Source organism: Grammomys surdaster, unplaced genomic scaffold, assembly GCF_004785775.1.
Source record: "Grammomys surdaster isolate TR1022 unplaced genomic scaffold, NIH_TR_1.0 66, whole genome shotgun sequence".
NCBI lineage: Eukaryota > Metazoa > Chordata > Mammalia > Rodentia > Muridae > Grammomys > Grammomys surdaster.
Genome location: NW_021604568.1, coordinates 2,562,574 through 2,577,223, shown reverse-complemented (window position 1 = coordinate 2,577,223; position 14,650 = coordinate 2,562,574). Strand labels below are relative to the sequence as shown.

Genomic DNA, 14,650 nt, shown 5'->3' with positions numbered 1-14,650 from the left:
CTCTCTCTCTCTCTCTCTCTCTCTCTCTCTCTCTCTCTCTCTCTCTCTCTCTCTCTCTCAGCATTTGTCAGATGAGCAGGTGGGCTCACTGAGTGCAGGGTAGTCCTCACCCACAGACTCTTGTTGAGCAGATCCGAGGCAGGGCTGTGGAGTTTCAGCTCTGACAAGTGCCCAGTGTGGCCTCAGCACTCTTAGAAAATCGCTAAAGTAGAGAGTGTCTGTCTGTCTGTCTGTCTGTCTCTGTATGTCTGTCTTTGTGTGTGTGTTTGTATGTATGTATGCCTTTGTGTGTGTCCCTTTGCATGTCTCTGTGTATATGTCTGGCTTTGTGTATGTCTGTCTTGTGTGTGTCTGTCTGTCTGTCTTTGTGTGTGTGTGTGTCTGTCTTTGTGTGTGTCCTTTTGGATGTCTGTGTGTGTCTGTCTGCTTTTGTGTGTGTGTCTTTGTATGTGTGTCTGTCTGTTATTGTGTGTGTCCCTTTGCGTGTCTCTATATGTATGTGTCTGTCTTTGGGTGTCTGTATGTGTGTGTGTGTGTGTGTGTGTGTGTGCATGTGTACATACACACACAATGTGCTCATAGTTAAAGATAGTCAGATCCACAAGACAGTAAGCTGCCATAGTGAGTCAGGACATCAGACAAGCATTTACCAACATGTTTGGATACCAAGGAGCTGGAATTACTGGATAAAAAATACAAAATAAAACTCATAAAGATATGAAAAATAACACCACAAATAGAAATAATGAAAGAGTTCAAAATGGCCAGGCAGATTTAAAGAACTCTTGCAGGTAGCGTAGAGATGAAAGCTGATGGGTGAAGCAGCTCGGGCTGAGCTAAACAGCAAGTGAGAGGCAGCTGAAAAGCGTTCATGAACTGGGAATGGATCTGAAAGCATTTGTTCTCACACCCCACTCATTCAAACTGCCAAGAAACATACCTACTGTGTGCTGGAAGATGGGCCAGACCTTGATACCTAAAGACACCCCCAATCTTGAGAGGAAACCAGACGGACATACATTCTAAATACACAGCAGAGTGGCCCAGTGCCTGTTACCTTCTCCACCGAAATCCACAGGGGTACAAAAGAAGGGGCAGCCAGCTCTGTCTCAGGCACCAGGAAAAGCTGCTATAGGGTGAGGCCTGATGTAGTTAAGATGAAATCTCGACCCCTCCCCAAACCCACCAGGCCCTAGAGGCTCTGTCATTGTCTACCTTCCTAACAGGCCTTACTGTACGGTGCTGACATGGGCCATCCATAGTCTCAGGAATCCTGCGTCTTGTTCTGTATAACAAGCTTGTAGCCACTGAACCCCTGAGATGCAGCCGGGCCAGACTCGGCTCTGCTGAGTGTGTAATGTAACTAAGCTTTGATGATGACAACAGATCTGATTAGTGATGCCTTTATACTAAGGCACTTTATATTATGTTGGTAATATTTTGTAAAAATTTTCCCTATTTTACATTTGTTATTGGGGGGGTGCTCAAGTGCCATTGCATGACAGTGGAGTTCAGGGGTCAGCTAGTAGGAGCCAGTTCTCTCCTTCCATCTGTGGCTCCCAGAGGCCTGATAAAGGTGTGACAGTGGGCACGTTTGCCAGCTGTTAGAAACGGTTTCAGTGTTCATGAGACTTGCCGTCCACTTGAGTGGGACAGTGGTTCTGCAGACTGTCTGTACATCTCGTGCCTTTGTGTTCGCCGCCCGCCTTTTGCTTCTCCCCTGCTCTGTCTGGCAGGCTTCTGTTCCGTCAGATATCAGTTTAAAGGTCATCTCCTCAGGGACATCTCTTTGAACACTCTATCCCAGTAGGTCTCAGCCATTCTTTTCTAGTTCGGTATCTCGTGTTCCTGCTTAGCACACACTGCAGGTGATTGTCCCGTGTTTCCTACGCACTGTTGGAGCCTGGAGCCTCACAGGCTTTTCCTCGCCATCTTCATCTCCCAGCTTGTCCACACCTGGCACCTAGTGTTCGGTCCCTATGGGTTGAGGGGAAGCACCCTCCAGTCAGCATGACCTGCTGAGGACCTTTCTCTTGCCCATCCCTGGCCAGGCAGTGGAGCGGCTCCTCCATCCCCAGCTCTGTGAGCTGAGCATTGAGACGCTAGAGCGACACGTGGTTCAAGCTGTCAACTCCAGCCCTGAGCGGGGTGGTGAGGAGGTCCTGCACGCCTTCCTGCTTGTACACTGCAAGCTGCTGGCTTTCTACTCCAGGTAAACCTGAGGGCCTGACCTCAACCAAAGATCTTCCAGACTCTTAACTGCAGTGAAGCCCTCCCAGATGCCTGTCTCACCCCTTGGCCTTCTCCCTTCTCTGGAAATGGTTGTAAACAACACTTGAAGTCTGTCGCTGGCCCCTAGAGCCTTCCTAATGATAACTTTTGCTTTATATGCAATTTTGATTTTAAAAATCGGTAGGCTAATCTTCCTTAGACCTTGTATATCTCCAGCAAGATTTAAGTTGCGTGTTCACACACCACTCTGCCCTGTGTCTATAGCCATGGTGCGAGCACCCTGCGCCCCGCAGATCTCCTGGCTCTCATCCTTCTGGTTCAGGACCTCCAGCCCTCCCAAGGCAACACAGAGGAGGAGGAGGATGACAGCGACAGCCCTCAGGTCTCGCAGCATAAGGGGGGGCATTTGTCTCCCTACTCTAAGATGGAAGAACTCTGGAACGGGTGGTCTGGAGGGTTGTGCAGATCCAGAGAGTTGGCGCTGGTTTGAAACTCATGTCAAGGCCGAGCATGTTGTCAGCCTTGACACATGATCATGTCACCAGTGGTGCCAGGCTGTACAGGTACAGCCTGTCAGATACCAACATGTCAGACTTGCTAGGACTGGAGCACTGGACAGCTGGAGGGCCATGTCCCCAGGCCAGGGTAGAGAGGAAGGCTTCTGTGAAGAACTGGGAGATGGGGCTGTGGGAAGAGCCAAGTCAGCCTCACTGACTGCATCTCTCTGGCTTTCTCACAGCCTTTCCCCCAGAGGAGACCCCTGAGCAGCCAAAACATTCCCGTCCAGCAGGCAAGGAGCCAGAGCACCTCAGCTCCCACCAGGAGTTCCGAGGAGACTGTACGTGCTGGGTCCTGAGAGGAAAGAGGGCAGCCCCATCTTGCCTCAGGCCAGGCCAGACCTTTCCAACTTTCCCAGGAGAGCAGGTCTGGCTGAACCTGTTGGGAGAGGCTGCCTGGCCTATGACCACCATCCAATGTGATGTCTTCTTTTGCAGGACGCAGACAGCATCTCCCTCCCTGAAGAGTACTTCACCCCTGCTCCTTCCCCAGGCGAGCAGAGTTCAGGTGACACCTGTGGAGCGGGTGGGTGGCATCATGGGGCAGAAGCCAGTCTGCAGCCTAGAGAGTACGTCTTGTACTTATTGTGTCTTATTCCTTGTGAGGGACTGAGCAAGTCACTTAGACTGCTGTAAATCAGCGCTGTTGGCAGTCCTCCCTGTCAGCCCCAGCTTGAATTCAAACCCCGCTAAGGTTGCTGGAGAAATGGCTCAGCAGTTAAGAGCATACTGGCTGTTCTTCCAGAGGACCCAGGTTTAATTCCTAGCGCTCACATGGCGGCTCACAACTGTCTGTAACTGCAGTTCCAAGTAATCTGACACCTCACACAGACATACATGCAGGCAAAACACTAATGCACATAAGATAAAAATAAACAAATCTTAAAAAAAAAAAGCATTGTGCAAATAGTATCACCAGAGCGCTGTATGCTTTTATACAACTGCATATATGTGTTCTCTCTGCCTCTGTAGTCATTAAATTAATAGTTAAGTTAGCAACTAAAATTAAGCAATAGTCCACTTGACTTCAAGCCCATTTTAGATTATAAATATTCAGTTACAGAGTTTTTTTTTTTAAACCTTACCTGTTTTTCCAAGATCTGTGGGTAAGTAGTAAAAACTCACTGTTAACACTGTTAATGTTCAATTTGCCATTTGAACACAGAGCATTGCTTAGAGGGGTAGATAAGCTAAAAATCCAGCTTGTCATCAGCCACAGGAAAGGACCAAGATCTTAAGATAAAAGGAGGGAGCCTGTGGCTCACCCACCTAACCAGAGACTGGCTTTGTAGAAGGGACAATTAGGAACTATTTTTAAATGAGTTTCTGTGAGGCTTCCCTAGATGAGTGGCTCTGAGCCCTGGCTGCACTCAGCACAACTGAGTCAGTCCTCAGACCCGGGGCCACGGGGCCTTTCGGTGTGCACTGAGCCCCACCTGCAGCTGGACTCCCTTGAGGAGCTCAGAGTGACTCAATTAAGCCGAGCTGAGATGGGAATGGCAGGATATCTTTCCTACAGAGGGCCCCAAATGGTTTTCACATATGGCTCAAGTTGAACACACTGAGTTAGGTGTTCTTAGGAACCTTAGTTAGGTCTGGACTGGGCTTTGGGGTACCTGGGAGACCCAGAGATTACAGACTGATTTTTATGTTTGGACTTCTTTCAGGGGGGAGGGCTCATAGCCTCCTTCATTTTCTAAATGCCCCACCCCCAAGGCATAACTGCAAGCGTTGCATGGTCATGGCCTCCATTACACCCCCACCTTACAATTCCTTCCCTGTCTGTCACCACCCTCCTCTCTCTGGGTGGCTAAGTTTGTATTCCTCAGAGCTGTGCATAATAGAGGAAACTCCCAGCTTACAAATGGAGCAAGTGCGTTCCTAGGTTTCAGACACCTGATTTACAAATGGATGACTGCAGTGCAAGTCGTTTGTAAACCGAGAGTCCGCACAGGCCAGAGCAGTCTACACAGCTCTGAAGCTTCCAAACCTAGCCACCCAGAGAGGAGAGGCTGCTTACAAATGAGGGCTATTTGCAGTGAACTGCAAGAAAGGATAATATTACAAACATGTAATATTTCAAATACATAGTGGCTTCAATAGGCTGGTGAGCCGGATAGGAGGGAGGTCAGGCTCAATTCCCTGCACACAGTAGCTCAGCAAGCTCGATATCTGAAGAACTGAATGGGGAAACACTGAGTCCCTGTGCAGGGGGAGAAACAAGGAGGGGGCTGGAGGGGAAAGGGAGGGTCTGAGGAACTTGTCCCACCCTGTGGCCAGATGCCTGCTGCGGGCTCAGTTCCCAGCCGGAAGCTTCTGTCCAGGCTGCTTTAACCCTGGAAATTCAGAGTTCAGCTGGCACTGGGTAGCTCTGAGGGGATGGTTTTCAGGCTCTGTGGCCACAGGAAAATGCCCTTGCCGTGCCCAGTGCTCAGGGCTAAATGGCCAGAGCTTTCTGTGATCTAGAGCCCCTGAGCTGCAGGAGTGGGGGATGGGCCGTGGGCTGTTTCCACAGTTCTCTCCTCACTCGTGGCAGGTAGCCTCGTCTGGCTGGATGGCACCCCGCCCAGCAATGTTCTCCGGGTGAGTCTCCTGTGTGTGTCCTTCTGGGCCAGTAGCCACAGCTGCACCACGGCCTCCAGCTGTGGAAGCAGGGATGGGGGAGCAGCGAAGGCAACCTTCCCCAAGTTCATGGAAATGAGCATCCAATTTAAGTTTTAATATTAAAAAATTAAAGTTTAAATATATTTCTTAAATTTAGATATGAGAAATAACAAAAGTCAAATGTGGAAGGGACTCTTACTAGGACACCCTCTGAAGATGGAATATGTTCTAGGCACTTCCTTCTAGTCATTTCTTATTTTGTACAGAGACACACACACATTCATATACACAGATGCACACTCACATGCACACTCACATATGCACACTCACATATGCACACTCACATACATGCACACTCACACACTCATCCACATGCACACATATGCACACTCACACACATGCACACACGTGCACACTCATGCACGTGCATACTCACACACATGCACACTCATGTACATGTGCACACGCACACTCACATGCACGCACACTCACATGCGTACTCACATACTCTGCATGAACGTGTATGCATACTGTATGCATTTTCCTTTTTCATACTTAGAGCCATTGTCCTTTTTACTGGTGTTCTCCTGTCTACACAGAGCCCTTCGGCATTACGTCAGCATTCCGTGAGGGGGTTTCTAGAGCCCATCCATGCACATGCTATATTTACTCAGGAAGTCCCAGAACAATGAGCAAATGGTTCTCCACTTGTTACTGTTGTGTATAACTGGAGTGACCTCCTTCAGAGAGATTTCTGGGGTATCACTAATGACTTATTTAATTCTCTAACTTTTTCCACCAAAAGATTTCTTATGCATGCAGAGCCCCCACCCCAGGCTGGAGGCCCATTCATATAGTCATCTTAAGCCTCAGTTTCCCCAGTGTAGAGAGCCATTGGGGTGTTCCGAGGGCGACTGACATGTCAGGCATTTTAGGTTCTTTCCTTTACCTCAAGGCAGAGTGTACCGATACAGCTGGCTCTGTACCTCTTCAGCTGTTCCTTGACCACCCACCCAGTTCCCGTACCCCCTCCCACTGCCCATCATGGTGTCCTGTCCTGATTGGACAGAACAGCCCAGCAGAAGCTGAGAGACAGACAGAGGAGAATGGGAGCTACTCTTGCCTACATCATGGCTTTCTAAGCAAGCCTGTTTCCTGTCTGAAGCACTGCCCTAGCAAGGGCAGCTCCAGCACAGAGACCTCAGGGCTGGGTTTTACGGGAGCTGTAGGTTGGGCAGGGAACGGAAGCCAAGGTGTGTGGCTCTAAGTGTGGATGAGTCTGGGCCTTTCTTCCTCTCCTCCCCACCAGACTGACAGATCTTCCTCCCCACAGGTGGCTGAGGATACCCCCGAGGGGCAGGCGCCATATTCCCCAGAACTTCCCAGCCCCAGAAGGATCTTCCTGGATGCCAACATAAAAGAAAACTACTGTCCCTTAGTGCCGCACACCATGTACTGCCTGCCCCTGTGGCCAGGCATCAACATGGTGCTGCTGACCAAGGTACGGAGCCCCAGCCCACCCTAGAGCTTCGGGGGCCTCGCTGCTCACCCCCTTTCACCTGGCATCCACTCTTCCTGGCAGAGTACCAGCACCTCATTGGCTCTGATCCTGTACCAGCTGCTGGATGGCTTCTCTCTACTGGAAAAAAAGCTGAAGGAAGGTCAGGAGGCCGGAAGTGCCCTGCGGTCCCAGCCCTTTGTTGGAGACCTGCGCCAGAAGATGGATAAATTTATCAAGAATCGAGTTTGGCAGGAGATGCAGGACAAGTTTATCAAGAATCGAGTTGGGCAGGAAATTCAGGTAGGACACTGAGGCTGCGTGCACCAGCTTTGGAGGAGAGGCAGAGCTGACAGTGGGCCAGGTCATCCTGGGTAGATGAGGGGCTCGCTCTGGTTCTTGTCTGTGTTTCCCTCAGTCTATAGTCCTAGTTGTTCTTATGAAAGGATAAAAACCAAACAGTTGTACTTGACAGTTTTTTAGAACCTTTTTATAGGAATTTGGCAGTACTCAAATTGTAATTCTAGTGCTTTAGTCAGGAAACAGGCTTGGTTCGATAGCCATGGCGTAGCCAAGGGTAGCCCTCCCATAAGCAGCACACTCGTAAGCCAGAAATCACAGGGCACTGTCCCTGCCGGGCTCATGGAGAGAAGGGCTGGGTGGAGACTGAGACCAAGCACCAAGCAGTATAGGAAGTCAGTGACAAGGCCATCACAGGCACCAGTCACAGTCCACCTCAGGGGGAGGGGATTCTAGAGAAGAAGAGTTCACTGATAGACTTTGGGGCCTCTGCTGTAGCTGAGACTGTCTGAGGAGCTGGTGTTCATTGGGGCTAGAATGTGTGGTAGTCTGAAAGGGGCAGAGGGATTAGGGGAGAAAGAACAAGCAACCAGAGCCTCGGCTTGTCAGGCGACAGCACAGGGTCGTAAGGTGCCCTGGGTATCATGTTGGCACACCTGTTAGAATGCTGGCTTCTCACTTAGGGGACAGTCATCCAAGACCCCCTTGAGGCTACCCCACCCCATCCACAGGTCACCTGCAGCAGCCATTTCTTTTCAGACCCCAACTGGTTCTTTGCGGTCCCTTGAGGGACTCACCTGGCCCCTCTGATGGCATTACAGTACATGTCTGTGCCCACCGAGGCCACATGACCTTCACCTGGCCCACAGAAATTGCTGTTTACATCATGCCCTGCTAAGTGACTGAGGCAGTGCCTGAGTGTCAGGATGTAGGATGGAGTCACCCCTGGACCGCCCTGCAGAGCACAGCCCAGAACAGACCTGTTACCCTTCTCCTTTACAGAACGCCTGGCTGGAATTTAAGAGCAAAGCCTTTTCTAAAAGTGAACCAGGAGCATCCTGGGAGTGAGTAGCTGTCCTTGGGGTGAAGGGGAGTTGTTCAGAGAGGGTTGCTGCAGGGTCTCCCCAGGCCCCGGGGGAGATAAGCTCGAGGATTTAACAATGACAGAGGGGGAGTCCCAGGGAGCTGGGGACGAAACCATAGGAAGTTGGAGGGGACATGGACCTAGCACCAGGCACGTAGGCCAAGTAAGTGCCACCTAAGGAAGCCACCACTTATTAACAGAAGTGATTCAAGGAGATGCTGTGTGGCAGAGGACACCAGGGAAAGACGAGCAGCTGCCTCCCTGTGTGGTGGGGGTAGGTGGCCATGGGCTCTGTGTGTCCTTTCCTGTGTATCACTGCCCAGGCTGCTCCAAGTCTGTGGAAAGCTGAAGCAACATCTGTGTATCATCTACCGGCTCAGCTTCCTGGCCACTGCACCCAGCAGGGGAGGACCACACCTGCCCCAGCACCTACAGGACCAAGCCCAGAAACTCATGAAGTAAGGGTACTTCATGCTTGAGGGAGCAGGAGGTGGGCAGGGCTCGTGCACAGCAGCCTAGCTTCCAGTTTCCCACCCTCCCCAGGGAGCGACTTCTGGACTGGAAGGACTTCCTGTTGGTGAAGAGCCAGAGAAATGTCACCATGGTATCATATCCTCTGCCTGCCTCAGCCAGAGGCTAGACATGTGTGTCCCACCATGGTGTCCCACGGAGCCATCTATAGGAATAGCCCACGGCTGCACTTCAGAATTCCTGCTGCTCCAGGGTTATCTTAGAAATCTTCTAGGACCTCTATGTCCGTGATTTCCATCCATCCAATGGTGATCCTTTTCCAGAGGGGTCAGGATGCTTGCTGTCATCAATGTGTCATCCTCCATGGATGGTCACAGCGTAGTGACAAGGGCACTGAGAAGGCCCACCACACACAATCTGTGCATTGTAGAAACTAGTTTGTTTAATGCTGATTTTTCTGGGGAGGTTAGCACAGCTTTTCTTGTTTAAAATCTCCCATGTTTCTGGACACAGTCTCGTGGGACTTCGGTCCTAAGCAGGTAGCTGAGCAGGAAGCCGCAAGACCTCTTACCCATAAGCCACTGCCCATCCATGCCCTTCCCCTCTCATAGATGCTTTCAGTCTCTCAGGCGAAGAAGAGCCGGAGCACGATGAGGGTGGGCAGTCAGCCAAGCCTACTCATCAGCTGAGTGTCTGTTCACACACCAGCCTCGAGGTGTATGTTTAAATTAACTCCTGAAATGACCAGCTGTGACCATGGCTTCCTTCCCATAGAGTGCAGAACCGCCTACATTAAACATGAGGTAGCAAGGATCTTAAGTGGGAGTGAGGAGCTAGGGGAGATGAGGTCTCTAGGGCTTAGTGGAGGCAGAAGCTTGTGTAGACAGCAGCCTGGTCTTCCAAATCTCACCTCTGGACAGCCAGAACCCCATGACCAGGGCAGAGGCACCCCCACTATCCCCCACTGTCTCTGGTTTTTAAGCTCCTTGACTCAGGCCTTCACCTACCTGGAGGATTTCCCAGGCTTGGTCCACTTTATCTATGTGGACCGTACAACCGGGCAAATGGTGGCTCCTTCTCTCAGCCCCAATGAAAAGATGTCTTCCGAGTTGGGCAAGGGACCCCTGGCTGCCTTCGTCAAAGCCAAGGTAACTGTTCCTCTGGCCCCGGGTGCCCTTTGCTGCTTGTCAGAGGAGGATACACTGAGGCCTGACCCCCACCACGACCCAGGAGAAACAGGCCATTCTGGTCTCTGAGGCACTTAACACTTCCAGTGAAACCCTGCCATGCCTGTCCGCCACTGCCTGTGTGCCTAGTTAACCGGCTCAGTGGCTTATCCTCTAGACCCAGTGGGGCCCGGTATACTGGCAGCCCCTCCTGGTGTCCTTCAGTGTGCCTGGCATCCCCAGAGCGCTGGCACCGGGTCAGAGCCCAGCGTGAGTGAATGTACAGTAAGTATCTGCTGAGTCGGCTAAACTGGAAAGAACCTCAGGGGTCAAACAATTTGGGCATCAGAATTTGATTTCTTTAATTTTTGCCTTGCTAGGTATGGAGCCCAAGGACTCATGTACTGAGACAGCACTCTGCGCCTGAACTACTCCCACACCCCAGCCAAGTGTAACGGGTGGTTTCTACTCAGGAAGCATCTTTCTCTGTTCTTTGGATTTAATGACTCTTCTTCATGGCAGACTCGTAGTTATTGAAGGAAAGACTCTGCCATTTCTAAAATGCTATATTTTTATGTTGTCTGTATAAAGTATATCATGATAGGTAAGCAAGGTGGTGGTGAGAGGCCAGAGCTGCAAAGCCCTCTTGGTCCGGCTGTGTGACATTGACGTGGTTCAGTTACATCTCGGTTCTGCTTTAGTTCAAATGTCCATTATGGAGATGGTGCTGTTTACCACATAGCGTTAGCATAAAGAGTACAGGTCACTAAGCACACATGAACTCACAGAACTGAGACAGACAGAGCAGGGCGCAAGCATGCTGTGCACAGCATGGCTGCCTTCCCCACCTACCACGTTACCCCTGCACCCTGCTCTGGGGCGGTGGGTGGGGACTCTAGCCCATCGCTCTTCGCTCTTCGTTGCCTTCCTCCCCAGTGTTGCCCACTCTTCATGCACTGGGCTGTGTGACACATCCTCACTTCACAGCGTGTCAGGTGCCTCTCTTCCTGCTGTTAACTCTTTACATGCCTTGCCTGTAGCAACCCCATGATGCAGGTGTAGCAGAATTCACTCAAGCCATTCCCCCTACTGAATGAGCTTTTAGATTGTCTCCAGACTGTCACAGTTATAACTGGTTGTGGACACACCTGTGCATACACCTAAGTCCCCATCCCTGGTCAGATGGGAGGGCTATTGTTGAAGTTACCTATTTGTGTGGCCAGGTTACATTCCTGGAGCTTGTAATTGATTCCCGTGTCTGTTGCGGATTTAATTAGATAGTATATTCTGTCAAGTGCAGAGTAAAGACTCCACCCTTCCACTGAGGCTTCTGAGAGTGGGTCATTTCCCAGCCCTGCACCAAGTAGGGAAGCCTAGTAGAGGAGACCACCTTTCAGGCTGCTCTTAGGCAGCGTAGGTACCAGCACCTGCTTTAGGCAGAGCATTCCCAGGGCAGGAATGTCCCTCAGGGCCACTGTTCCCAGGCACCATATAGTGAGCCTATGTTTGGGCCTGACCCTTAAGCAGGAGATGCCACAGCTTAGGGCTCACTGTGTGCTTTGATGCTTCCCAGGGCCTCCAGCACAGAGCTGGTACCATTTTCTCCCAGCCTTACAGACCTGGGCACTTGGGTTTATTCACAGTCTTCTTGGCTGTTTTCTGGTCTCAATGAGCAGTTTGCCATGGGTTGTGTGTAGTAAAGTTACATGAAGCACTTCCACATGTATTTTATCCCCATGGCAATTGGAGGGGGAGCCTTCTCAACTTCCACCCTGTAACGGCTCATTCCTACAACTCTGACCCAGACAAAATCCTGCCTCTGAGAAGTCCTGGACTCCCAGGACCTCCACAGCTCTGTGCTGTGCTTTCCTTTACGGAGGTCACAGCCCTTAGAGTGGTACTAAGCAATCTCCCCTCCCCAGGTCTGGGCTCTGGTCCAACTGGCGCGCAGGTACCTGCAGAAGGGCTGCACCACACTGCTGTTCCAGGAAGGGGACTTCCGCTGCTCCTACTTCCTGTGGTTCGAGAATGACATGGTGGGTGTGCCCAATCTCTGGACAGGACGGTCCTGAGAGCTGTCCACTGCTCTAAACCCTTGGATACCTTTCTTCTGCGCTGTTCAATCTGTCTGTCTCATCTCCTCTTGTCCCTGGTGGAGCCACAGGTAAGCACCTGACAGGGGTGTAGGACTGTCCAGGTAGATGTGAGCCAATGGGAGGCACTCCCTAGTCTGAGGAGAAGCCATTGTAGCCGGCTACTATCTCTAGCCATATGACAAAAGTTACACCATGACTCCCACTCTCTGGGAGGACCCAGGTTCAAAGCAGTTAACCAGCCTGTCTGAGGCTTGCCTGCAGCGGGCTCAGCTCCCTCCCTGTCCTGTGTAGTACTGTAGCCCTCACCCCACCACAGAACCACAAGGCCATTGAAACCCATTGTCTCTCCCTTCCCCCATTTTTTTCCTCATCTCCTTAACACTTCCCACTCACTTATGCTAAGTGTCTAAGAGTCCCTCCTCCCTCACCCAGGGTCTCCTGTTCTGTTCCTGTACACTTCCTGGCTCTTGCTCTGTTCTCTCCACTTGCTAAGGGTGTAACAACTCAGCCTTACTATAGTGCGATGTAGTTTCTTCATCTGTCCCTCACAACCTGGGGGAATGGTTGGGATGGGTTCTGTTGACCCATTTTACAGATGGGGACACACTGCTGTCTTGCAAATAAACACCATGGCTGGGTTCACAAAACCCAAACGATGGCACTAGAAACTGAGGTCTGGTGTCCTGATCCTCGTGTCCTGATTCCTAAGTGTCTCTGAGTGCTAGAGCTTCTAAGGACAAGGATCTGGTGACTAGTGTAGCTCCGTGAGGCACTGGAGTGCAGCTCAGCCATGGGAGGCCAAGTTTTGACCACTAACTGTGACATTCAAGCCACACAAGGGTCCCTGAACACTGCTGAGCCATCTCCCTATGGGGTAGGCCCCATGGTGCCACCTGAGCCTCTGGTGGGAGGATCTGTGGTCACTGTCATCGTGCCTGGCACAGTACATAGCTTAACTGATCCTCCTCTCCCACCTTACCCTGCCCTGATAATTCCCATTTCCTCCAAAGCAGAGACTTTGAGTCTTTTGAGAAGCCTTTGTTTCTCAACACACACACACACACACACACACACACACACACACACAAACACACACACTCTTCCTGGGCCTTTGTGAGCACCTCACTAACACAGCCCCACCTGTTGGTAGCAAGAGCTGCAAAGTATGGTCACAGCTGATCACTGGACTATGTTCCAATGTGTAAGGTGGTGGTGGTGGCTCTCTCTACGTCCCAGGCAAGGTAGTAATACAAAAAGCCAGGCCCTGCAAGGGCTCCCAAAAACCCCTCAAATCCCCCCCCACACACACACAATATTCCCTCCCTCCTTCCCGTTCTAAGACTGTCTTCTCCCTCCCACAGGGGTACAAACTGCAGATGATCGAGGTGCCTGTCCTCTCGGATGACTCAGTCCCCATTGGCGTGCTGGGAGGTGACTACTACAGGTGACAATTAATGGCCCTGGAGCCACATGTGCCCGAGGTGTTGGTGGCAAGGCCTCAAGTTGCCATGACAAATAGCCTTTCCAAGAGTGAGCAGCTAGCGATATGATAGCAACCTGGTGGGACTCCGACATGAAGAGAGGAAACATCTTGAAGCACACCCGAGTCCCATCTCCTGTTGCTGGCACAGTCTTGGCTGCATGGGAAGACTTCACTAGGACACACATGCACACACATGCACACACACTCACACTTCTTAGCCAGAACATCAGTAGGACACAACACACACACATGCATGCACACACGCACACCTGTTAGCCAGAACACTGGTCAGAGATTGAGAGCCCCAAGACAGGGACTGTGTCCTGGTGTTGAGCTGGAGCTTAGAGGTCATAGGTAGTGTCACAGCCTGGGCTATTCTGTGAGAACTGTGGGGTGGGCATTTTGAGGCATCTGTGGCGGGAGCCCCCGGCCTTGCCTGAGTCCTGCCCTGTCTCCCGCAGGAAGCTCCTGCGCTTCTACAGCAAGAGCCGCCCCTCGGAACCTGTCAGGTGCTATGAGCTGCTCACGTTGCATCTGTCTGTCGTCCCCACTGACCTCCTGGTGCAGCAGGCCAGCCAGCTGGCCCGGCGCCTGGGGGAGGCCTCACGGGTGACCCTGCCCTAGGCCGGCTTGCTTGCAGGCATTCCCCACAGCTAGGCTTCTTCCAGCCCCCTCTCTCACACCCCACTGTTGACTCCTCCACACAGGCTAGTGAGCAGCCTTCTCTGAAGGGAGGGGATGCCATGTTTCTGTTGCCCCCAGAGCTGTGTGGTCAGAGATGGCAGCAGCTACCCTGGAAAGCTGCCCCTCTGGGTGCCCAGGAGAGCAGCAGAAGTCTTAGTACTCGGGCTGTGTGAAGTTACCCACTTCCTACCGGTCTGTGTAGGGTAGCTGTTTCCTACCCAAATGGAAAGTGGTCTGCTCCCTCCAGCTTGCCCCCTTGCAACTGGGTGAGTCGTGTTTCCTCACATTTGAACTGACAACACCTACCTCTCAGGGTGGTCAGGAGGATTGCTGAATGTGCTCAGGTGCTCAATAAATGTTGGCTCTTGTCATTATCCAAGCCTGTTCCTGGCCTTTCCTGTGACACTGAGAGTCCCTTGCCTCCTTAATACCATGATTTGAAAAGGCTGAAAAAAAACATCGTGTGTGTGTGTGT

General features: G+C 51.5%; 1 protein-coding gene across 7 annotated transcripts in view; it reads left to right on the top strand.

Annotated features, from left to right (window-relative positions):
* Hps1 (HPS1 biogenesis of lysosomal organelles complex 3 subunit 1) overlaps positions 1 to 14,549 on the top strand; it is a 25,162-nt gene extending 10,613 nt beyond the window's left edge. For 4 of the 7 annotated variants that reach the window (XM_028773353.1, XM_028773327.1, XM_028773346.1 and 1 more), the window contains exons 7-20: positions 2,052 to 2,212; positions 2,497 to 2,614; positions 2,972 to 3,070; positions 3,228 to 3,297; positions 5,326 to 5,372; positions 6,727 to 6,894; positions 6,976 to 7,194; positions 8,194 to 8,255; positions 8,599 to 8,733; positions 8,819 to 8,884; positions 9,750 to 9,894; positions 11,835 to 11,948; positions 13,370 to 13,452; positions 13,953 to 14,549. In XM_028773353.1, coding sequence (XP_028629186.1) covers positions 2,052 to 2,212; positions 2,497 to 2,614; positions 2,972 to 3,070; positions 3,228 to 3,297; positions 5,326 to 5,372; positions 6,727 to 6,894; positions 6,976 to 7,194; positions 8,194 to 8,255; positions 8,599 to 8,733; positions 8,819 to 8,884; positions 9,750 to 9,894; positions 11,835 to 11,948; positions 13,370 to 13,452; positions 13,953 to 14,115 — 1,650 coding nt within the window. In that variant the 3' untranslated portion in view covers positions 14,116 to 14,549. Of the gene's footprint in view, positions 1 to 2,051; positions 2,213 to 2,496; positions 2,615 to 2,971; positions 3,071 to 3,227; positions 3,298 to 5,325; positions 5,373 to 6,726; positions 6,895 to 6,975; positions 7,195 to 8,193; positions 8,256 to 8,598; positions 8,734 to 8,818; positions 8,885 to 9,749; positions 10,198 to 10,292; positions 12,077 to 13,369; positions 13,453 to 13,952 lie in introns of those variants that run through there. The other 3 variants (XR_003712162.1, XR_003712163.1, XM_028773366.1) reach the window with 3 other exon arrangements.
* Positions 14,550 to 14,650: the final 101 nt, after the last annotated feature.